The sequence below is a fragment of the Xenopus laevis genome, chromosome 3L (genome assembly GCF_017654675.1).
Source record: "Xenopus laevis strain J_2021 chromosome 3L, Xenopus_laevis_v10.1, whole genome shotgun sequence".
In the NCBI taxonomy this organism is placed as follows: domain Eukaryota; kingdom Metazoa; phylum Chordata; class Amphibia; order Anura; family Pipidae; genus Xenopus; species Xenopus laevis.
In genome coordinates this window covers 59556789-59583585 of record NC_054375.1, presented here as the reverse complement: position 1 = coordinate 59583585, position 26797 = coordinate 59556789, and the positions used below count along the sequence as shown (strand labels likewise).

Below are 26797 nucleotides of genomic sequence, written 5' to 3'. Positions count from 1 at the left end.
TGTAAAAGCCCGGCTTAAAGGTCAATTAAGGTGAGATTTGGAGGTGAACAATTATTTGGTGTCCTAGATATTCCTGGAATCATAACAGAGTGACAGACACTGAAATGTTTTACATATCCAGAAAAGAAAGCTGTGAACCCCTGAATAGTAATATGAAATGAAGTTAAAAAATAGTGAATCATTATTACCCTGGGTTAGTTGACATTTGTATATATCTGTACCTTTCTTATGAGCTAACATGCGCCCTGAATAAATTGAGGAACTGAAAAACAACCCAAAAATCACTGCAGATGGGGGTTGGAGTCGTTATTCTTTCCCCATACCCCCTACTCTTACCACAAACATTTAAGCGAGTGCTGAAGTCCCTAAAAAATTGTAATATATTGAAAACAGTGTTGCCTGTGTCTTTACCTTACTGCTATTCTTATACAGTTGGTCTTTTACCTTTGTTTCCTAGGACATCTGCCAGTCAAGCAGGTTTCCTAGGAAACAAACAAAAAAATAATCTGTTACTGGTAAGCAACAAATTAAACAGTGTGAAGGTAAACCCTCTGTAACTGTAAAGTTACAGATAGTTTTGTGCAAATGAAAGGTTAAAAATAATATCTAACATATTACTAAAACCCCAATTTCTGTAACTGCCCTAAATAGAACTGCATTTGCCATAATCTTATGAGCAAAAGGGTGTAATACAAATGACATGAGGTCTCACACATATTATTACAAATTATAATACAGGCATGGGATCCGTTATCTGGAAACCCATTATCAAGAAAAGCGCTGAAAAAGCGCTGAATTATGGAAAGGCTATCTCCCATAGACTCCATTTTATCCAAATAATCCAAATTTTTAAAAATAATTTTCTCTTCTGGGTAACAGATCCCATACCTGTATTGGAATTCACCATATCTACATTATGATTTCATTTCTGGGACCTTAGGGAAAAATTGATCTACATCTGAACAACAGTACTCTTAAGTTTATGTGAAGAACCTATTTTGTGCAGTTAGAAACACTGCCAGCTACTTGCAGTAACCTCAAAAATAGAACTAGTGTGTTACAAACAAAGGTTTATAATCCAGGAACTGCAAAAAAGAATGCACATACTTTGCATATTACAATAAGTAACCTTTCTATCTACAGATTATCACTTCGGGTAGAAGCACACAAGTTAATCATAAATACTATACTTTATATCTGCTAAGGGCATGCAGTATTCTCTGCATCAGCACTGGGTACAATTACTATTATAATTACATGGCAATTGGAACAGTTTTGCATTGGCAAATGAGCCATTTATTCTAAGATCCACTGATTTCAACTGTAAATCTTGTTAATTCATATTCATAACATGGACTACAAAGTAAAGATCTTAAAGGATAAGAAAGGCTTTACAATACATAGCTATTTGAGGCCTAAATCAATATCAAATATTGATGCTTGGGGAATGGTGGGGTACTATGAATCAAAGCAGGTTAATACTTGTTTAATGTTTCAATACATTACATGTTTAAATATATTTTTGATATTATGATTATGTATTTGCATATATGGGAAACTTTAATAACACATTGGTTTACTAAATTACACCAATGACCAACTGCAAGTTGTCTTAGAATATCAATATCTCATACTAAAAGTTCATTTAAAGACGAACCACCCCTTTAAGGAGTATGGCCTGTTTTATCATATAATACCATGTAATATTCAGAGGCACATTTATCAAGGGTCGCATTTCGAATTCATGTGAGTTTTTCTAACTCACATGAATTAGATTTTACTTGAAATATGATTGGGGGACATTAATTAAAAAAATCGAATTGGCAAACTTGGACAAAAATTTTTTTTTATTAGAATTTGACCAAACTCGATTCGAGTTATTTCTCAAAAAAAACTCAAATGTCGGGAAGGGTGCAAACATCTCCAAATTGGTCATTGGACCTCTCCCCACTGGACTTATATAGTAATTCGGCAGGTTTTTTGGTGGTGACTAGTCAAATTCAAATTCAAAGGGCCAGAGTATAATAAATCTCAAAAATCTAATTTGAATTTTTTTAAAAACTTTAATCAAATTTGGATAATTCCTTAGTCGAATTTGACAGTTTTGACTATAAAAAAATTAGAAAATTCAAATTTTCAATTCAACCCTTAATAAATCTGCCCCTTAGTGTCTAGTAGAGCTGCACAAGTTTTTTTTTAAAAAGGAAGACAAAACGTTACCAAATATAAACTGTGTAGTTTAGTATAATTCCATTTGGCTCCAGAGGTGGTTCCCATGACAATTCCATAGTCATACCAGATAGCTGTTTAAAAGTGAGGGATCGAGGAGGAGATGATGGTGCTGTTTAGAACAAGATCAAAGAAATAATTTTAAAAAGTGAAACTATGCAAAACATGAAATAACACAAAATGTTTAGATTTATAATGTTTATTCTAGGACAAAATATCTCACAACAGGTATCTCAACTCTATCAACTCCAATAAGATGTACTTAGGTCCTTAGCCAAAAACTGAAGTACAAGTTTTCATGGTGGTATTAACACATCTGTTTCTGCAATTGAATGGAAAGAACAATTTCATGAGAAAGCAGAACAGTAGGCATACCACAGTGATTTACTTAATATATTGTCCAAATTCTGTGTTGTAATGGGGTTTTTGTTCCAATAAAAGCAAAATCTTTTTTTTATAGGTGTGAATGCATGTAAAAATAAAGTAATTTGCAACACAAGTCCACTGGGGAAAAAGAGCTGGAAATAATTACTACAGACTTCAATAGGTGGGAAAATTCCAGCTGAGCATAACACTAAAAGATCATAAAAATATGGGGATTCCATGCAGAGCTTAAATCATTCCACGCTACCCAGCATATAATACACACTGACGCCACAATTATTAAAACAAAAAATACATATGTTAAACACATCAGAAAATATAAACCCATAAAGGACTTTACACTATATAAGGAGAAAAATACAAAACATGCTCTTTAGGCATGTAGGTGCAAGACATATTTGGTCCCTTTTCTCATTATATAATAACTCAAGTTAATTGTTTAATTATTGATTATTATCAGCTGTGCTATTTGTGGTTTTGAGGAGTATATATATATATATATATATATATATATATATATATATATATATATATATATATATATATATATATATATATATATATATATACTATGTACACACACATAGTGGATATACAACCTATAGTTATTTCATAGAATAGTAGAAGTAATGGAATGGTTCTGTAACTATATATTATATATCTATATCTATTATATATGCACAGCCTATCTATTTACCCAGTTTTTATTTTTTACACTGAATTGTTCCTTTAAAGTGTTCATGTACTACATTGCAAGCAGACAGTTAACGGTGTTTGAAAAGGAATGGTATCAGTATATATAATCATCTCCTTGTTGCATTTCCCAGCTGTCCAAATTGGGTGGTTCAAATTTAATTATAAAGGTTAAGAGAATCCAACCTACTACTGGTATCAGTCATCTTGCTCTTATCTAACATTGGGAGATTACTTTGTTATCTTAGCCCATATTATACAATAAATTACCAAAGTTTAGGTGATTGGTGCCTTCAAGGACAATGACACACAAAAGAACTGGGAGCTGAGTATACATTTGTAAACCTTTTTGTATTAAAAAAATGATCCTGTTAAGTTCAAGAAAGGTTTTATTCAACAGTGTTGAATTAAAGAAGAACGAAAGCCAAATCTGAATGAATTACTTATCAGTCTTGTATTGTGACTTTATTTTATATATATATATATATATATATATATATATATATATATATATATATATATATATATATATATATATGTATATATATATATATATATATATACATATATATATAATTACTTGGTAAGGGCAGCACTCCACCTTTGCAACATCCCTCGGGTGCACGGTAATGTATAGTATAAGCAAAAAGAAGACCAGCAGATCTCGGTGTTGCTGGTCTTCATTTTGCTTTTATATATATATATATATATATATATATATATATATATATATATATATATATATATATATATATATATATATATATATATATATATATATATAAATATATAGAGTTTAGTTTTACCCTAAACACTGACTAAAAACCCTAAAAACTGACAACAACCCAGATCATGTGAATCAGCAGAAACGATAATGAGAAGCTACTGGACCAGAAACCCAAAAGGTGCAGCATTTCTAGCTTAATTATTTTTTGAGCTGTACTTAAGGAATTTAGTGTGTGACCAAGGATTCTCCTAAAGGTACATATGTTACCATTTATCTCAAGGTTGGACTCCTTGCAGGCCATTTAATAAGGATCAAAGTTAATATACTGGAACATGGTTACAGCCATTGATACAGAGCGTAACTTATTATATAAAGAACAGCAGAGATATTATTAAAAAGCTATAAAAAGCTACCATGAGTGGTGTAATATCAGAAATATTGATTGAGAGAATGTAGACTATACTTTGTTGAACAGAATGAAATTAGAGTACATAGCTATGATTACTTTCTTTTTCATAACCAATATTGGGCCAGATTCAATTAAAAAAAAAGAAAAAGATTTATCTTGTGAAAACTCATGGACGAGATTCAATTTGAGATGCAATTCAATTCAGAAAAGCTTATCTAACTGTTTACCACATAAAAACTATATTGAAGTTTATGGGAAAGGACTAGAAGCAAATTAGGAGAAAAGATTTTTCTCCTTGAATTGAATCTCGTCCATGAGTTTTCAAATGATAAATCATGAGATAACTTATTCTCACTGAATTAAATCTGGTCCATTATGTCCGAAGGTGTGTCACACCAATAGGATATGGCTTGCGCCCTCATATGCTACCATTTTTATAGGTTTGGTTGACCAATGCCCCATCTTTGGATATAAATGTATGTAAAGAAAATTAATGGGATGGTGACACATTCCAATTTGTAACAGGAATATGTCTCAATGCCTATATAAACCCTAATGTTGCTCATCTTTCCTAATTGAGGTCTCCTTCTGTCACCCCCTTACTAACCTTTGTCGATCTCAGACATGACTTGAAGAAGAAAATAGAGAGTTTTGATACACTCACAATTTAGATACAATACTTCCTGCAGTTTTTGATCGGTGCAGACTTTCTTTCAGTCACGTGATTCAACATGACCATTATCCGGAACAAATGTAGAAGAAAGATGTACGCTTACAACTTGATGCGGTATACAAAAAAAGTACCTCCAAGTATTTATTTGTGAGGAGTACAAAATCAAACATTTCAGGGGCCACCTGCCCCCTTCATCAGTAATATAGTACACATAGTACATTTTTTGTACACTGCATTAAGTTGTAAGTGTGCATCTTTCTTCTACATTTGTTCTGGGTGACTTGAAGAAATAGCAGCTTTGTGAGCACCCTTGAGAGTGGGGCAATGTTCTGATAGTCTAGAGAATAAAGTGTAGTTACCAGCTTGCACACCCTGGCTCTCCATGTCGTGAGTTGCCCGGTGCCCAGCAGAGAAGGCTTCGGAATCCTCCAAATGCTTGACAAAGGGGATTACCCTGAAACGTTGCATCTCACAAATAAAACACAGCAAGGGTTGTCCCTGCTTGCAATTAAGACCTTGTGCCGGTTGAATTTATTTACTCACTGATAGTCTAGAGGACATATGTAACCAGTGCCCTCGTTTATAAGAACTTTGCCCTGCCCACTGGCCCAAAGTAACTCAGGAAACTGCTCCAGAGAGTTCTAGAAGGGTAGCCAACTATTTGTGGCTGGACAAAAATACTTCTTAGATGTATCTAATCTAAAGACGTGGAACAAGGTTATATGAAAGGATGTTGGTTTTTTTAATGTATCTAAGAGTTCTAAGTATGGTGACAAGGAAAAAGTTTGAATGTAAGCAATATATAAATTGTTATACTAGGAAAATCATCTATGTAACTACATGCTTTTGTGGGAGTCAATATGTTTGATAAACACTGAAGAGATTAAAAGATAGAGTTTTTGGATATATTGCTTGTATATGAAGATGGGATAAAACTTCAGCTGTTGCAGAATATATATTGGATGCAGATAACAGAAATGTGAGCTGTGCTGAGCAGAAGGAAACAAGACATTGAGAAACCTTTCAAAAAGGGAGCTTTAATGAATATTTGTTTTAGAACCAAGAGCAAGTCTGAACAAGAAATCTGCTATATGTAGGAAAAACAATGCATTTCAAACATTTTTCTTTGCTATTTATTTAGCCTCGTTTTTTGCATAATTTTCACAAAAATTTTATTTATATCAGCATTTTTATGATTCCATATTTTGCACTTTGTTACAGTCTTTATGATACTGAACTGTAGTAGAAGTTCAAACCAGGCAAAACTATTAGAAGATTAGAACTATTAGAAGATTTTAATGTTCTATTATGTTCTAACATAATTTTAAAACTGCATTAGGGCAGTCAATCGTGGTCCAATTAATAATTAGGTTTGATCCGACTACTACAAGAGAAAAATTAAAACAAAGGTCTGATTTGTTGCTATGGGTAAAGACACTTATTTAATCTAGTATCAATATTACTAAATCATTTACTATATATTTAGATTTGAAACTGTTACTGTTACTGCCATCAGCTCATTTAATAATTAACCAAAATATGATTTTGTTTTGTGGCCTGGCCACAGGGATTTTCCAGTATTAGTGGAAATTAGTTGTAATAGTGTAACTAAACAAAAGATTGAAATTTGATGTACTTTATATAATTTCTTAGTTCCAAATGAGGACCATACAACACTCTGCAAAAGCAAAAACATAAAAGGAACAAATACCGTGTTACCTGGTAATTCTGTGTATTCCTGAGCTAAGAATTATCATTCTGTTGTAATGATGATTATTCTCAAAAGCTTTATTTGTGAATATACAAGATTGTGTTGATACTTTCATCTGGGCAATGTGATTTGATCATAACAATCTTTTCACAATGAAGACATTTAAAGGGAACCTAATTTATGACCATATAACATACATAATCAAATACAAACTAGTGTATGAGAAAGTTAAACAAAATAACTTTTGCCTTTGGTTAAAAAAGTAAATGAAGTTACCTTAAAAGTAGTTTCATTCATTAGAAGTGTATTACAGATAGAGAAACTGGGGATTTTTCACTTACCATCTTCATCTGTAGTAATGACTTGAGGCACACTGCGAAGGCCTTCCCCTTTAATAGTACTTGCAGACACAGACAGAAAATATGATGTATACTTCTTTAGGCCTGATTGAAAAATGAACACAGAGTGTAAATACATGAATTCACTGTATACCATTTAAAGTATCCATAGTATTCACGCAAGAGAATATACTCTCTCTGCTGTTGTCAGGTTTATTTCTAGTGCTTTTCAAATATTTACATTTTTTGAGCTATAGCAACTGACAAATGCAGACAGCACTATCTAGCCTTTATTTTGATTATTGACATAAGTATAAAAGGAACATTTTGAGTAATTTATATTTCTTAAATTTAAAAAAGTACACAGAAGCAAAAAAACATTTCCCATTGTGTACAGGCGCAATCATCTCAATAAACTCTTTCATTAAAAAGAACTTCATGACTAAATTGTTAAATGAGGCGTAAAACAGAGAGTGCAAAACATATACACTGTAACTTTGATAAGTGCTGTGTACACAGAGAAACTTGATGGACACATTCTCCACATTCTGATATGCTTATCAGTTCACTTGTAGCTCTCTGTTCTATTGCTATTGGGCTGCTTGTTATTTGTAATGTTGTAATTAGTATGTAATTATTGTATTATTGTTAAAACAAAACCTTTACATTCAGTATGTGTAAGACTAAAAATATGGTTAAAAAAACCTCATAACAATCATTAAGAATTTTATTTAAATATCTTCTTACATTTTGAGAATTTCACCTTTCCTTTGGCTTCACATAAAATGTTGCCAGTTGCTGTGCCAAATTACCACTTTATAAATGGGCTATTGCATGAATATATATGCTAAGCAACTGGCTAATAGACCTTGAGTCTCCTTTGCAGCTTCATTTAACTATTAAAGGTCAAAAACTGCCAAACATTACTACTTTCATCAACTGTTTACAGCCTCTGCCATTCATTTAATGTATCAACACATTTAAACAATGTACAGCTTCCATTTCATCTGAATAGACCAGGATCATTTTAGATGGATTTTTTATCTTTTCCAAATTTATTAAGACCATACTTCACCAACAATAAATAGCCAGGTTTAGGTGGCTCAAGCATCCCAACTATAATTAGCCATTTGGCAACATTTTTGACATGCCTTCCCCACCAGTCAATTCCCCCAATAAATATCACTCTTTAAAATTGCACCTAGTATAATCCCTGCTAATGTCAGGATCATGGTCAAAAAGATCTCTTATATGGAGACATTAAAATGTACAGAAAAAAAAACCTTGCACATTTCAAATATCCACCTCTTCCATGTAATTCTGATTGAGTTGATTTTATGACTGGAAGGCACTATTCATTAAATCCATCATACAAGTACAAAAGCTTTAGAAACTAAGTTAACATCTCTCTTGAATTGGAGAATGTGTGAACTAAGCAAATTGGACTTGCCTTTGGCACCCTAGACTCCTTAACCAGAACAACCTTAGCATGCTCATTATCTTACACCTAAGGGTGATGGCACACCAGGAAATTAGTCATCCCCAATAAATGTACTCTTCAATGGATGACTAATCTCCTGTAAATGCTTTCCCAGCAGTGATAAAGTGAATCCAGTGATATCCAGTGCTTTTTTTTCCAAAGTCCCCTAAAGTTGCCTCAAGAGAAAGCTTCGGAAAAACAAAGAACCTGTGCCGGTGGGAAAGCATTTACAGGAGGGGATTTATCACGGGCTAATCACAGAGGAGATCTATCTCCTGGTGTGCCATGATCCTAAATCAACATCAGTGGCTTACTTTTTAAACCATTTCAAATACAAATGGTTCAGGAAAGGTCGAAAGATATTCCAGTAAAACAAAAGTTAGCTCTTGGGCACACAGAGCCTTGGACTCGCTGCTCTCAGTCTAAATTGTTTTTTGCAGGCTAAGGGAAGTGGATCCATTTCATGCTCCAGCTTCCTTGATCTGCACTGCACATCAGGCACATGCAGCAGAGCATAGCAGAGAGCAACACTAAGTGTGCCAAATTCCTTATTTCCGAAGAAACAAATGAACTATATTTATTATAGTGCCCATGTGGATTAGTCTATGTAGGCCAGCCACTCATATTGGTCTGAATTCAAATAAAACTAAAGTTTTTATGCAACCAGCTTATCAGCTAATATCATTTATGGGTCATCTTTTTGAAAGCAAACCTTCATTTGCTATCGGTTGATGTACTTGGCCAACTTTGTTTATGCTTTATAGAGGTTTTAAACTATTTTTCTGCAGTAAATGTAAAATGTATAGATAGATGAATTAGTAAAAAGATTTATGGATTAAATATGTTTGTTTTGCTTTAAAACAATAAGGAAAGGTAGAACCCCTAAGGGTTGTTAGGCATCCGCCAGTGATTCTATCAGCAGCAGCATAATCTTTCGGTGCTCCAGAGTCCCTACACTGTCTTTGGTGACCATGTGCGTGGTATGGAGATTTTTTGCCAACTTCAATAGTGCCAAGGATGCTGGGGCAGTGGAAGAGTACATATAATGATGTTTCTCTGACAAAAAAAATGTCCAAGGCCAGGGCTAGAAGGAAGATTAGAATCAAATCCTTTTAATCCTCAAATGTCATATTTGATTTTGTAAGTCAATGGACCCCATTTATCCATGCAAATATTAGTCCAAATATAATGCGATAAATATGACTATGTCCATGAGACTATATAAAAAGTGGAATGCTCAAATTTCTATCTGCAACAAATAGGAATAGTAATTACATAAGCCAGTTACCTGTAACTCTTTCTTTAATGTTTGTGGTATACATGGCCCTCTCCATTGTCTCATTTTCCCATATTATGTATATTGTATAATACATTATGTTTCCATTTGGTATTAAGGAGGGGGAAAATGAAACTTCTATTTCTGTAGAGGATATATTTGTATATTTGATATTCTCTGGTGCACTGTCAGGAACTGTAAGAAAGAAAAAATATCAGACAACTTTTTCATTTTTATTGAAAGTTTACTCATCTTGCATTACATTTGGGCATTTCCCTTAAAGATGCATTTTAAAAGCAGCTGTATAATACAGCTTACAACTGTACAACTTACATCTAATTCCAATAACTAATGCTGTGATCTGCCATCTCTCAGCCAAGCTTTGCTTAAAGGTTTTTCCATTTCAAATTATAACCTTATCTACATAAGCACTTTGCATTTTTCCCAATATAGGTATAGGATCTATATACAGGTATAGGTTTTCAGATCAGCAATTCCATATGCTGAAAAAAACTGAACATGCCAGGTTTCACTCTGGCTTTTTTTATGTTATTAAAGCTCTTTTGGTCACTTTATAGTTGGTTTAAGTGCAAGTCCACAGTTAAATCTGGATGCAAGGTCCAAATTTTTCTAATTGTTTTAATGAAAATAGTTGGATTTTCGGGTTAATTCCAGCACAGACCACAGAAACTTTCAAATAGGGACCTCTCCCATTGATTTATATACAACCTCGGTAGGTCTGAGATGCTGAATTTTCAGATTTTTTTTGTCAGACTTTTTCCATCCTCTGGGTATAAGAAATCTCGGGGGAAAAAAATCTTGTTTTTAATTTTTTAGTTTAAAAAACTATTTATTTTTTTGCATTCAGGCTTAAAGAAATAGTCCCCTTTGTGTTAAACACATAAAAAACGTGTGCTTATAAAATCAATCTGCATGTATATATGCATATATCTGTATATATGTACATATTATGATCTTACCATCTTCTAAAGTTGTCATGTTCAAAATATCACTTGTTTGATTTCCATTGCCATTTACTGTATAAGCCAATACAGCAACTTGATACTGTGAGAATTTTTTAAGGTCAGATAAAACAACCTGTGAATCGTTGCTCATGTTTGTTAGGAAATGTGATGTATTCCAGTAGGTAATGTTGTAAAATTGTATAATTCCATTTGCAAACAATGGTGGTTGCCATTCAATTAACACTTCTGTAGAAGAAATACTCATGTAGGACAAATTATATGGCGGGCTGCTTGGAGCTTTAAAAAGAAAATAAAGTGATTTTAGATATGTCAGACAATTACACTTTACAAAATATCTACTTGCATATCTATTTGTTTTACACATTTAAGTACTCTTAAGGGCAGTGTCTACATTTTCAACATAGGAAGGCCTATTTATCAACATTTGAATTCATGCAATATTTATGAAACTTGAATGTTTGCTTATTTATTAAAAAATATGAATATAAAATATGTATCTAAAAATAGTGAAAAAATTCACTAGAATTTTGACTCTATTTTTTGTTTTCAATGAGTTGAAAAAAAATTGGAAATTGAAAAAAAACACTTTAAATCTGCCATAGGCAGCTTCTATAGACTTCTACATGAACTCACCAGCTTTTAGATGCGAACGTTTTACATTTGAGTTTTAGAATTTTTTTACTGAATAAATTTTGTACATACAAGTTTTAGAAAGCATGATTTGCAGCAAAAATTGTAATATGGATAGTTGATAAATCGCCCCTTAGGCTTAGTCCACACCAGGCGATTCAGGGAGATTTAGCGCCTGGTGACTAATCGCCTCTCCTTTGAGGCGACTAATCTCCCCGAACCGCTTCTCCTGCGCCGGCTTTAATGAGAGTCGCACTACAATTGTTTGGGGAGGAGATTGGTTGTCATTTTAATTGTTTTAAGTTCTTTTTGTACCATAATACATTGGCAGAATGTATATAATAAATATTGCCATTTTATATAAAATGCTAATGCAATAGTTTGGTATCTTTTTCTATGTGCATTAACATTCATAATGGGCTTTTAGGAGAATAAATGAGCAGCGTTTCCAAACCACACCCTAACTGGTCTTCAGGTTTATAAACCAGCAGCAATGCCTTCCCCAAAAAGTGACCTTAGTGCAGGTGTAAAAGAAATATAGTTGTCTAAAAAAAGGTTAAACAATCCCTAAAATAAATACTGGTTAGCCATGCAGCATTTGAATTAGTTTTTGGTCAGTTCATCCCTTTAAACTAAGTAAACTATATAATATGCATGATACATGACAGATATGGTGTTATTTCAGATGCACACAACATGGTTGCCTAAAATCTCATGCATTATACAACATGTATTTGGACTGATTAACAATTATCAATTCAACTTATGCATCTTAGAATTAGCTGGGTCCTTTAACTTGGGCACTTGCATATCGCATGGAAGCTATTTGCCAGATTAGATTTGGTCTTGAAGTGCTAACATAGGTAAAAATTGACACTTCTTCCTGCTTAGGCCAAGAACAACATAAGAGACTTTGATCATGCCATAGAAGATTTTGTGGGATTCTACAAAATCTGATCCTCCATGCTGGAGAAACAAATTATACCCATGCAGTTCAACCTTTACTATTTTACCTGATGTCTGAACACCTATAAAATAAACAGGCCAGAAATATACTTTCATCTGAGCATTGTAGTATATCTCTCCAGTGGGGCAATAAAAATGTTAACAACTGAAACATTTGTGTTCTTTCAGTGTCCCCATTTAAATGGAGGAGGTTGTCAGTTTATTATAGAAATGTCTTAAAGGAATAAAGTGTAATTCTAAACTTGAAGAATAATAAAGTGTCACTGTGTGTGTGCATTCTAAAACTTGCTTGTATTACTAATGAGTTTAGAACAGCACTGCAGCTACAGATCAAGCATGCAGTTCTTCAGCATTCTAAATTGTTAGCTGGTGTTGGACAAAATAATGAAGATTACTGCTATAAGCCTGATCAACTCAATTGCTCTTCAGTCGGTCTGGAAACCATGCATGTGTTAGGTGTACTGTATGCCTTTCTATGTACAGTATATATAAAGAAAAATAGTAGTTGTGAATTAAATCTGTTGTAAAACAGTTCTCCTAAGCATCTGCTGCATTTTGCTCTAATCATTTGCTGCATCTTAGTTAGCCAATAAAGGTACCTTTGTACCAACTTTTTTTATTTTTTTGCCAAAAGTATCCAGACACTAAAATGGCATGTCCTCAGCACTCACTGCTTATTATCTCTGAAAGGAATGCAGCTCAATAACTATTCAAAAAGGAGCATACATGTTTTTATTGGCGATCAGAGAAAAACAAATTTAACATTACCAAGTGCAATGCCAAAGGTTATCTAGAGTTGTGTAAAGATCACTGCCATTGAAGTGTGAAAAAAACGCCCACTGGCTTTTCATAATCTTTCAGTCTTATGGTTTGCCAGATGGCAGAAAAACACTACCTGCCAGAATAAACTGTAGATTTTAGCAGCAGTTTCATAATAGTCTGGGGCTCTTAGAAATTCACACTGCACACTGCACACTGCACACTCAGTTAAGTGTTGAAAAGCAGTGATGGGCGAATTTGTCCCATTTCGCTTCACCAAAAAATTTGTGAATTTCCCGTGAAATGGGCCAATGGGCATCCAAATAATGTTGACGAGCGACAGCTTTTCCGTTGCACGTCCACAAATTTTGAATTCTAATTATGCCGGCAAATTTTCGCAAATTCATTTGCTGGCGGCGAAACATGGAAATTCACTGCATATTCGCGCCTGGCGAATTTATTCTGAATGCTAATTGTGAGATAGCCAACATCAGAGGCCAACCTCACTAATGCTGTTGTGGTTGACTGAAAGCAAATCTTATGAACAATGTTCCCAAATCTAGTGGAAAACCTTCATATAAGAATAGAGGCTGTTACAGCAACACGCAGAAGACTGACATATTATAAAAAAAACCTTGTTTTGGAAACAATGTGTTGGACAAACAATTGTGTGCATACTTTTAATTACACAGGGGGTTTTGTTATATAAACTGCTACAAAAGTTATATATGCTATAAAAGTTGCTACAAATATATTCACCTATTGCAACAAATCAGATGTCAGCATTTCATTGTCACCTGTCAATCATCTTATTGTTTTCTATGGGTTACTGCACCTGAGCAAACTGTATGCCATTTATAACATATGGGGGGATTGTGTATTTTGGTGCACAAACAAAATGTTGCCTGTATCCACATTAAATAAAACAATTTACATTGCTACACTGATACAAAGTGCATGGGTTGTTTCCAAACAAGTATGATACATAATTTTTACTCAAAGGGATACTGCCATGGGAAAAACATTTTTTTTCAAAATGAATCAGTTAATAGTGCTGCTCCAGCAGAATTCTGCACTGAAATCCATTTCTCAAAAGAGCAAACAGATTTTTTTATATTCAATTTTGAAATCTGACATGGGGCTAGACATTTTGTCAATTTCCCAGCTGCCCCAAGTCATGAGACTTTTTTAGAGCACAAAACCAACAAAAAATGGGAGGGTATTCTATCTGCTGGATACCTTTGAACCTTTGATAAAAAATAAGCTTACCAGTTTCTGATGTTGTTACATAAAGCACATCTGTTGTTTGGTTTCCATGTCCAAATCTGGTGTAAGCTCGAACTGAAATATTATATAATGTATAAGGATATAAATCCGTCAAAGATAAACTTGTCGATATTGTACTTTGGGTAAACAAGTCTGTAGAATGTGTGTAAATTACTTCATAGTGAGTAATAATTCCATTGGGTTCTAAAGGTGGAGACCAGGCCAAAGTAATGGCAGTTGAATTAACACCTAATAAACTTAGGTTGTGGGGTGGAGATCCTGGTACTGTGAAAACATAAGAAAGGAAATATTTAAATATATTTATATTTGTATGCACTACATACTGTATATCAAGCAAACTTGCAGAACACTGAATATTGTATTTAAGCAAGGCATCTTGCCATTTTATATAATGCCACTGGGACAAACATCATGCCTTGTAACTTATAAATTCAGGGTCAACTTCCTAAACTTAATTATTATATTTAACCTAATAATAATCTACCTACCATCTTCAAGGGTTTTGACAAAAATGTCAATTTGTTCTGACGAATTACTTTCCCCTGCTGATGTAGAAGCAGTTATCCGCATTTTGTATTCTGTGAATTTTTTCAAATCTGGAAAAAAAGAATTGTTTTTTATTAATCAACTGGTTTTAGAATATATTAAGCATTAGCAAATATGAGTATCAAACATTATAATGATCTAAGAGTTGAAAAGTGCGTTATTAATAAATATGTTTTAACTACAGTTGAATGCAGGTAATAACTCTATGTTTACTTAAATCAAAGTAATTATTTTTGAGTGCACAAAAAGGTATTTATTTATAAATAAATGTATCAAAAATATACTCTCACAGTCTTACATTTTTCACTCTATTCTACTTAAGAACCCACAGAAGCAGTTCCTTGCACTTATTCTAGGCCTATGCTTTAGTAATAAATATAGTGCTGCCTGCATTCACCATTGTTGTATGTGACTATTTCCAACATGCAAATGCTGAGTGAATGTTTTCTTGGTAGAAACACCCCTTATAAAATACAGTATGTGACATAAGCAACACGTAAACAGCATAAGCATTCTGCTTCTTCATCCTTAGTAATTAAGGAACCATTAATTTCCATAAATATTGTTTATTAGAATGGAGGGATCATATGCTTTTATTACAGTAAATTTAGTTTGTATTTAAATAAATATTGAATAAGAATAAGACAAATTAGACTCTTTAGATGGGGGTGGAGAAAATATATGTTGTATGCTACCAAAACCAAGGGTATGAGGAGGGTTTATGGTTGGCTGGAGCTAGTATCACAGATCCTTACCACTGACAACAATTGGAAATAATTGCCAGTGTTTTCCATCATTAAAACAAAGAAATATCTGCAGTGATTAAACAGTCCCATTTGCTATTAGTCAGTATACTGTATTCTTTATCCAATAACAAGGGGAAAGCTATATTACATTTTTGATCTCCCCACGGAAGCTTCTATAACTGCTTATGCATGTATTCCAAGAAATTGATAACACTGAGATTCATTTGCCTTTAAAATGAGGCAACAAACTACATGGTCAATTTTCTAGTACCAGTTTCTAGTACCAGTTCTAGTACCAATTTTCTAGTACCACAAAAATGAGCAGGCATTGTAATAGGCAATAGGCTCATGGATCTTTACCTGGGACATCAACTGTGTTATTTTGGACACTCATCTTTAACAACAAATTTACATCCTGAAAATTGCTATGAAGCAGCTTGCTGCTCATTTCCTTGTTAGTGAACTAATCAAGCAGCTGGCCCGAGCTTTATAAAAATCCCATGAACATTGAGCAAAGAACATTGATATCAAACAAAATACAGCTAAATAGCTACACAATTTAGTAAAAGTATGATGATAATGACATACTGTAACTCTTTAGTTTTTTTATGTTTTTCATTTTTGTTTTAAAGATAAGGCTCGTGATCTGAAAAATGCACAGCACCAAATCTGTCTGCTTTTTCCTAACTTCTGGGACAGAAAGGCAGACAAGTGATTCCTGGTGATTTTGAGTTTATCTAACTTCCATTACTGGTATGTTTAGCAGTACTGCCTAGTCTGAGCATTGAGTGCCAAGTTGTCTACCCCTGCCTGTGTAACCTAAGTACTGTGGCCTGTCCCTCTTTCTTGCCACTTCTCGCTTTCCTTGTCTGAGATTCTTGCCTTTCCCAGTATAATCTGATTTTCCTTCTGTTCTACTCATGCACTGTCCTTTTCCAGTCTGTCATGTTCAATGCCCACTCTATCCTGCTCCAGTCTGTTCCTAGGCATCCTACTGCTTCTGGTTTACCACTTTTCCAAAGCATGGTATAAAAAACTCATCTCATCTCAGTGATTTCAGGGTTTAAGAGTGAATATATTAACTTGATGAATATATTCTAAATGGCATTTTCTGTAAATTCAATTTTTATTCTGGTTCAAATTCAAATGGAATTTCACTTTTCTGACTGTTTGTTTAGCATTTTGTAGTTTGTGTAGTACATATGTCATGGCTAAATGCAAACTGTATGATGAACTTATCTTTCTGTAGGCCAGTCTATTTGTAGAAACCTGTCTGCCTTGAGTATCATGAATTTCATATATCATTTCAATACAAACCGGCATGAGACTTTGATAAATGTGTCTACATTTATCTGAGGAATTTAAATGCATTCTGGACTTTTTTACAGCCTCTCTTAATCCCCTGATGTTTTTTTCTGCACTTGATCTCTGGCATTTTTTAAAAATTCAAAAGTTATCTTACCACCACCAGCAGACATCTGGGTGTGTTAGTGGCAGTAACATCAGACATAAGGGCAATTATACTGTTATTAAAACATCTGTCCTTGTTTCACAGTTACTTGTTTCAGAAGATTCACTTACTAATCTTACTAGGTCTTATATGTGCTCCTAAAGTAACCCCGCTGGGAGCAAATAATAATACACTGTATCAACAGACATAAAAATGGGTGATTACAGGATGAAGCCTAGTATAATTACTTTGAAATTAAAGTGGACCTTTGAATACCTTAGAGTGCTTATGTAGACAGAGTTAAATCCCTGTATAATACATACAGAGATACTGATCTGCGTGACTGTTGGTGCATTTCTCTTAGGACATGAGCAATATTTGTGTAAAATAAGATATGCTTTTTTTTTTTTCAAATAAGACGAGAGAGGCAATCTTAATTTGTTATCAGAACAAAGATTACTATACAAAGGCTATAGGTTTATTTACTTCAGTAATGGAAATAGGAAGAATGCATGAAAACTATTAGAGAGAAAACACAATATGAGAAAAAAAAACATTTTAAAGGGATGATTTTGGGATTTTATAATTTTTGGAGCATTTTTTACATTATCTGATAATACATTATTATCCGATAATAAACTTGAAAAAATAATTGTGTAAGAGATATATGAGTCATTCTGATGCAGCCATTACTCCAAAGCTGTACCAATCCACTGCTAACTATTGAGGTTGTCTAACTCATGATGAAGTGCCAAGAAAAGGAATTTAATGTGTCATATATATAGTGTACATCCTGTGGTGTCCTAAATTGCCATGGTGTAATAAAGACATATGAGTTTACTGTGTGTGGCTACCTACTAATCCCAGAATCTTCCTAATTTATAAGAATGTTCCTAATTTATAAGAGGGGACATGGGAGTAAGTCGCTGAATTATTGCAGCTTCTCAATATGATGTAGGCAGTGCTGTATCTATTTAGGCATAGTTTGGTAGTTTTACTGTTATTCACACAAACCACTAAAGGCCCTAAAAGTAGCATTTGAGCATTAAAGTGATACTGACACTAAAATTTTTCTTTTCAAAATCATACCATACATTCTTGACCACTTCTTGAACAACAATCTCTCATAGAACAGAATGGTCTGTGCCAGCTCCTGCATAGATTGCTTATTACTGCAAAAATTCCTATAACAACTGGGGCGTAGATTTAGTAAAAATTTAGTAAAGAAATTGTGGAAACTAGTAGTTAATGATGAGTGGCGGCAAAATCAATTCTGTGAGATAATATAGGGGAGTAATTCTCAACAAAAACAGCATTAGGCAGGCACCAATCCCGATTCTACTTTTGTTGGACGTTCCGGATTGGTGCCTGCCTAATGCTGTTTTTGTTACGGAGAAAGCAGACCCAGAATGTACAGGGGGGCTTAGAAATGTAACATGCCCTAATTAATGAGCAATTACAATAAATCTTGGTGGAATTGTTGTTTGAGCAAGAAAACATTATTTGCAATAAAATTAGAAATATAATGAAATAAGAATGCTGTTGCGGTACCTGTAATAAGGATTTCCGTATCTGTAGTTGTTTTCGCCAAAGCTTTGGTTGAATTCACTACCATTACATATATGGTATAATTGGTGATTATTCCATTTTGATGCAGTGGAGGATGCCAAGAGAGCTTTACAGTTGTTGAATTAACACTTTCATACATCACATTCTGCACTGCGCTGGGAACTTGTAGCAAAAAGAGAGGTCAGCATCAAATACAATAGCATAGTTACAATCAGGATATAACAAATATCCTTTATTACTGTATATTATTACCTTGTTCACCCGTCCTGACCACTTTTTCAGCTGGGGGCCCCTCACCAACAGTGGTAAAAGCAGAAACGCTAATTAAATACTCAGTGTACGGAGTAAGATTCCCAATAGTGTGAAATAACTGTTCAGCACGAATGTCGATCAAATAAATTATAGTTTTAATAACTGCAAAAAATAATACAAAACATTTTATAAATATGTTTTTCTTTGGGCCAGTGGGATTTTAAGTTTTAAAGGGGAACTCCGGCTTCCATACCAAAATTTGATAAAGAGGCCCACATAACACAGAAACCCCTAATATACCCATCACAGTTACCTGTTTCTTCAAAAAGTATGAATAAATGCCATTTTCTATGCTGCAATCCACCTGTTTAACAGTTCTTCTCTTTCTGCATCATTTGAAATCCTGGCAGGGAAGGAGGGACTAAAACACTGATGTTACAAATTGTAACAACTTCTCCACAGCTTCCAGACAGCATGCAGGAACTACATAACCCACAATGCATTGCACTATGATGTTCTGTTCCTTATTGAAATCACATGTGCAGGGAATTGTGGGGTTTGGAGGATGCAGTCTAAAGACAGCTGGCTATTGCTACAAAGTAACAGTAGTCAGCCAGCTCAGCAAAGTAGTCAGAGAGATCATCAGAAGAGCAGGAGTCTAGGCTTAGGGAACTGTCAGAAACCATTAAAAATCATGAAAAGTCTACATTTTTTTTTAATTGATGTATATTGCAAAGTTGTTTGAAATTATATTTAAGTCATTATATACTTAATTTATGTTTTTGTGGAGTTCCCCTTTAATGAAATAAAGATATCAGGGCTCATTTATCATGCACAGAGAGAATAGCGTATATATTACCACTACATAAATTCTTAATCCGTCAGTCATTATCCTATTTTGGGTAGGTCTCAACTATTTGTAGGCCCTGGAATATTTACTACATATTTACTATGACTGGTCAAATTTGCATGTAGGCAGTAACCCATGAAAACCAATCAGTGATTATTGCTATAAATTAATGGAAAGTGCTGAACATGTTGCTGGTGATATATTCATAAATTATGACGATGACTGATGGTGGGTTACTGCTCAGGAGCAAATAAGTTTTAGAGAGGTCAGTATTTCTGCACACTGACTGTCACTACAGGAACTGTGACCAAATAAAAACACAATAACCCGACTCTTAGGGAATTAAACATTATTAAAATATCATTAAATAAATACTGCAATCGTAAAAAGAACTTCCTTTTCTTATGTTGCCATTTAAAATTTTTACACAAGCTTTAATAGTCATGTGGATTTATATCACATGAATAATTTGTGCTTTGAGGACTACAAAAAAAAAGAAAAATCCTCCTACTGTGTGTAAGTCATCCTTATACATGCTAAATGCAACATTCAGTTGTGTGGAATGAGTTTAAAGCATCTGTTTTTAGACTTGAAAACAAACGTATCATGTTAAGCAAGATAAATGTTAGAAAAACAGAAAGGTTTATTGAGAAACTTTAAAGATGTGCAGACAGGGATATACCAAGTGTCTTTTTTCAGAAAATGTGTACTGTTGCAATATTATTTTAAACATATATCTGTCAAATGAGCCGTGTGTGTACTCATAAAGTAAGATCTCCCTGGAAGAAGCATTTGTTTTTATTGACTTGTGAGGGTTTGCCATTGTAATTCTGGCATCTACATGTCAAAAGGGTCACCTACACCTGTTGCCCACCACACGCTGGCCTTGTAATACAATGACCTATTTGACTCCAATAATGACATTTCAGTAGTTGTTAGTTAGAGGTTTAAGTGTTGCAGACTCCTTTCGGTTAAAGTAGGTGATATGTTAATCCTTCCTAATCACACCTGCTCTGGCAACTGTAATAACTGATTGTCCATGCAGTGTGCTAGGAAACTAATGGGGGGCTACATTTTCTGAGGAGAGGTCAAGAGTGAGACTAAAGGGTAGGCCCTTCTTGTGTGGCATTACCATCTGTTCTATAAAGCTTCCCTAGCAAATGGAAAGAGGAGAAAAGTGAGATTCAACACTCTATATGTATCATACGTTAAAGTAAAAAGAAAAATGAATAGTCTTTGAGCAGTAATACTTCACAAATTGCATCACCTGAGTTGTCATTCGTATTTGTATGAAATATCACTGAAGACATAGACTGGGTTGTGGGAGAAAACTCTGCTGAACCTTCATAAGTTCCAGCTTCTCTGGCAAGTCCATCAACAGGGGTTTGAGAGATATAACTTGATGTGGGAGTGGTCAGATTATCTGAGAACTGCAACAAGACACATACCCAGTTAGAATCTATTAGGTCAACAGCATCACAGCTACTTATAATGACTTGATCCAAAATAGTTTATTATACTGTATCTAACAATAATAACAACATTAAGGGCCTTATTTAACAAAATCAATTTTTTTGATTATTTTAATAAAAAAAAGTCAAACTAGAATCCACAATTTGGCTTTATTTATTGTTAAAAATGCATGATTTAATTGTATCAGGGACAAACATAAAGAAATCGAGTGAAAATCCAAATTGTGCGATTTTTTCAACGTTTTTTCTAGAATCGCTAGATTTTTTCTGGCTCTTTCCGGAAAAGTCACATTTTTTTTTTGCCCAAAATAGTCGGATTTTCAGGGTAATTCCAGAGCCAACCACAGAAACTTCTAAATAGGATAGGAACCTCTCTCGACTTATATACAACCTCGGTAGGTCTGAGATGTCGGATTTTCTGATTTTCTTTTCTACTAAAAATTTGGATCTTATATTAAAAAAACTCTAATTTTATATACAACCTCGGTAGGTCTGAGATACCAGAATTTCTGATTTTTTTTCCACTAAAAATTTGGATTTTATATTAAAAAAACACAATTATTTTTGGGATTCAGACTTTAATAAATAACCCCCTAAGAAAAAAGGCTGACACTTTTATTGATGACCAGATATACACTTGGTTTACAAAACAACAGCATGAGAAACAAAACATGTATTCTATATGACATGGAAGAAAACGTGCACAATATGAAATAAATGTTAGTTTAACAGTAGAGCATAATGACAATGTGTGATACTTCTTGGTGTTTTGAAAGTTAATGGACAGGTTTTCTTCATAGTGGCAGTGATGGGGAGGCCAATTTGCCAATTCCTGAGTTTTTGCCCATGCTTGTTTATCAAATTACCAAAGAAAATGCAATCTTGAATAATGAAAACTTTTCCCCTTAAGGTGTCTGTTTAAAGGGATTATTTGGCCTTACTGTATTTAATATACTGTCTGCATGCCAACTGGAAGTACAGCAACAACTATGTAGCATAAAACAAGTTAACAAAACTATGCAGAAAGAAAAAGTCACAAATGAGGGAGCTGCAAAGCATCCGTTACTGGCATAAAGATAGTTAATTCCCTAGTTCTGTTTAGCTTTTACTCAAACCTTTGTAAAAGATCTGTTTAATTTTTAAAAGGTGCATTCACCCCCCTTTCTCAGTATTACCTGATACCTGGCATGCCTGTTCAAAGAGCTCTGTACCAGGTATATAGGTATTCACAAGCACAGGATACTTGGGAAATTTTAAACATATAAGGGGCATTTCAGTAATTTGGAACCAAGGCTAATTAAAAATTATAAACAATCATTTAAAAAATCAAACTAATAATCTGGTTCTATCCCCATTAGTATGGATGTATGCTAATGTAGTAAACATAAAGTACAATGTAGTGGCTTTACTTAAATACGCATTTCTTTGTTTTAGTGATCACAGTCATCCATCCCAGAAATGATTGGCACAAAGCAATTGTTCCTCCTGACCCACAAGGAAAGCCCCTGCTGCCAATTTATTCCAACATATTTTGGATGTTTCATTGTTAGAATTAATCAAAGAAATGTCTACAGATATAGGAGAAACATGGCAGATGGTGTTTGCTATAACAGTTGGCTAATAGTTTGATGATCATGTTTAAACCATACATAACATGTTTTAAAACTTTGTATGTCATTCATTTAGCAGACTAAATGGTAATACACTAATGAAAAAGCAAATGTTTTAGTAGCCATACAGTTGACACTGACAAAAGCCATTGCCTATTTAATGACTGTTACCCAAAGGACAAAAACTTAGAATATATACTTGAATTGGAGAATATGGCAGGAAATGATTGTAGGCGTAGAGGCGTATACTGTAGGAATAAAAAGGACTAAGGGAAACTCTCTGATTCTGCAGACCAGCACCCAACTTGTAGATTAGCTAGAGTGTTAAAACACTCACAAACTACTAAGTGATGACTAACTGTTCTCTGCACTAAGCAAACACAGTTAAAAAAAAGTACCTGATCATTTTCTTTTAGGATAACATTTTCAATGACCACTCCTGAATCGTCTACTGAAGTCTTAACTCTGTATTGGGTGATGTTGCCATTTGGTTGCTGAGGTTTTCTCCAACATACGGTTATAGAATAGGCGTCAATCGCTGTTGCATTTAAATCATAAACTGTACCAGGTACTTCAATTTTAAAAAGGAAAAAAAGAAATATATGAGCTTAGAATGTAATTTAGCATTGCTATTGCAGTTTTCTTACAAACACCATAAAACTCTTGTGAAATGGCAATTCTTGTGAAGAGCATTTTTTTTCTTAAAGGGATACTATCATTATGTATATGCATTATTCTACATTTGCATCTAAAACCTATGGCTAATGTCACATTTGTTGTTTTCTTAACTGGCCGAGGAAACATTATGGCCGGTCGGTTCCATTCTGTGTCTGTAAGCAGTGACATCAATATCACTGTGCACAAAGTGTGGATATTACTCTGAAAATGCACACATGCAATTTGATCCACGCGTACAGTGATAGGTAGATGCCATTGATGTTACTGCCTATATGACATTAGTTTAAAAAAGTTGTTCTGTTGTATTAGTGGGTCCTTTAAATATATAATAAAGGGTATAGGCAAACTTTTGACGTTCTGTTCAATATCTTTATAGAACTTAAAAATAGGAAAAGTGTATGCTTTTTAAGATGGGTAATTATAGGATGCGTTTAAGAAAAGGGTTTATAAATGACAATACCCCTTTAATTATTTAAAAGGACAGTAGCACTTTAATTAAAAACATTTTTTAAAGTGGTAGACAAGGTACATAATGTCCCATTACCTGAAAATCCACTTCCTGTTTTTCAGGGCTTCAGTAGAAACTCCCATAGTACCACTATCACAATAAGAGCATTCTGGACGCTCCGGTAGACAAAAGCTAAATATCCCCGGGATAGTGAATGTGCTACTGTCCCATTAAATATGTACCGACTGCCCAAAAGTGCACTATAAACATAATTATTGCTTATAAAATATAAAATTCACATAATTAATGAACCTCACAAATTCAGATGGCTGCTTACTAAATAACACAAAATACTGCATATCAGTTAGATATAAGAGCATTAGTAATTTGCAACATCTTTTTTCTCAGTTTTGGGTCATAATTTTAGCTCTGCTGCAACTTCCTTTTTACTAGTTAGTGAGCCAGTGATGTGGAGGAAAGCTTATTCAATGTTGAGCACTAACTATAGTTGAAATGTTTGCCAAAACACAAAACTTTGTGCTTGTTGTTTGGGAAGGCTACCAATAGAAGGCTTTCCATTGAAGAACTTCTAATTACATATTAATATATAGTATTTGGTATTTTGTGGGGAGGATAAGCCTCCATTTTCTGCGTATGGCATTACCATTTAGTATTGATGGCATGAACATAACAGACCGTTTTCACTGTTAGTAGGTCCAATAGAGAGTTGGACAGAACTATGCGCAAAGTGGGAGCCATCATCTTTCCTTCCATTTAAAGGAATTGTTCATTGTGAAAATAAAAACTGGGTAAATAGATAGGCTGTGCAAAATAAAAAAATGTTTCTAATATAGTTAGTTAGCCAAAAATGTAATGTATAAAGGCTGGAGTGATTTGATGTATAACATGTCAGTCTGAACACTACTTACTGCTTTTCAGCTCTCTTGGTTTACACTGACTGGTTACCCTGGCTACCAGGCAGTAACCAATCAGAGACTTTAGGGGGGGCACATGGGTCATATCTGTTGCTTTTGAATCTGAGCTGAATGCTGAGGATCAATTACAAACTCACTGAACAGAAATGTACCATGTGGCCCCCCTTCAAGTCGCTGACTAACTCAGAGTTATAGAGCTGAAAAGCAGGAAGTTGGATTCTGGCTGTTTTATTAGACATCTGTTCACTCCAGCCTTTATATATTACATTTTTGGCTAACTAACTATATTAGAAACATTTTTTTATTTTGCACAGCCTATCTATTTACACAGTTTTTATTTTGATACTGAACTGTTCCTTTAAGGTGCATTAACATAAGAATGTTGCAAAAGAATTTGCAAATCTATCTTGAAAACTTTTACAAAGTAATTGTATAGAGCACAGCATAGTTACTTAGATAGAGCAGTTGGATTGTATAGATATTCAATATATAAATAATACCTACCATTAACAATGCTGAAAAAAAAGTTCAGTATGAATAGCATGCATGCATTTTATATGGGAAAATATGCAATTGTTAAAGGGAATGGCATAACACTTTAAAATATTATTTTAACCCAAAGCTATAACTGAAGTACTGTCTTCGACTACTTCCAGCCATAAGAAAAACTATATTTAGACAGTAGCAAAGCACTAAAAGTATTGAAATGTTTTACAAGTAGGAGTACATTCCCTTTAAGAATCATTGAGCCAATTTTAGTCTTACATGTATATAAATATATCATGAAAAAGTCAGTTGTTTTTATAATCAAAATGATATGTATTTATGTTTGCAGCTAAACTTTAATCAGATGAATTTGGGTGTAATATGTGAAATTTAGGGGGAAAAGTTTAAAAAAAAAAAGTTTATTTTCTCATGTACAAAACAAAGTGGAAGGTGTACATGGTATTTTACTTACAGTGCATCATTGCCACCCAGAATACAGTGGAACAACATGTCCCCAGGGATGAGCAAATGACACTCATAGACTTCAATGGGAGAAAAAAAAATTGTCACCCACAGACTAATGCATTTTGGCAAATTTTTGCCAGTGGAGAATTTTTGGCAAACAGGTTAATTTTGCCCATCCCTAATCCCTATAAATTAGCATGCACCACAACTTGCAATTTACTGTTGGGAATACTAATTTGCTAATGCTTGCAACGGTGGAGATGGCATTAGCATGTCTTTGATTAGATGCAAGTAGATGGAAGTATGGATCTCATGGATGCTTATTTTTATTCTTTTTGATAGTACAGTACACATGATAATGGTTGCTTTAAACTTTTTATTCTATTGATGCTCTTATGCTTACATCATATCCTGTGAGCAAAAAATGCATCAAAGTGAACACATTTTAGCATTTTCAGGCCATGATGGTATTACCTTGTGTGCCATTACTCTAATACAGTGTGTCTTCCACATGGTATGAGCAGGATTGAAGATGACTTAATGCATCTACATCTGGAGCCACATTTATAGAGTCCAGAAATGTGTGGATATACAAAGTCAGCTTCAATCCTGCTCATACCATGTGGAAGACACACTGTATTAGAGTAATGGCACACAAGGTAATACGATCATGGCCTGAAAATGCTAAAGTGTGTTCACTTTGATGCATTTTCAGCTCACAGAAGATTGAGGAAGATCTAGC

The 26797-nt window shown here is 34.0% G+C and overlaps 1 protein-coding gene across 1 annotated transcript in view; it reads right to left on the bottom strand.

Annotated features, from left to right (window-relative positions):
- The window catches only part of LOC108710247 (phosphatidylinositol phosphatase PTPRQ-like), a 118983-nt gene that overhangs the window by 68499 nt on the left and 23687 nt on the right, over positions 1–26797 (bottom strand). Inside the window, exons 7-16 of the mRNA XM_041586283.1 lie at positions 23442–23614; positions 21229–21391; positions 19112–19273; positions 18842–19021; positions 15037–15144; positions 14531–14812; positions 10901–11182; positions 9933–10115; positions 7168–7269; positions 2221–2341 (exon numbers count right to left, since the gene is read on the bottom strand). Coding sequence (XP_041442217.1) covers positions 2221–2341; positions 7168–7269; positions 9933–10115; positions 10901–11182; positions 14531–14812; positions 15037–15144; positions 18842–19021; positions 19112–19273; positions 21229–21391; positions 23442–23614 — 1756 coding nt within the window. The remainder of the gene's footprint in view (positions 1–2220; positions 2342–7167; positions 7270–9932; positions 10116–10900; positions 11183–14530; positions 14813–15036; positions 15145–18841; positions 19022–19111; positions 19274–21228; positions 21392–23441; positions 23615–26797) is intronic.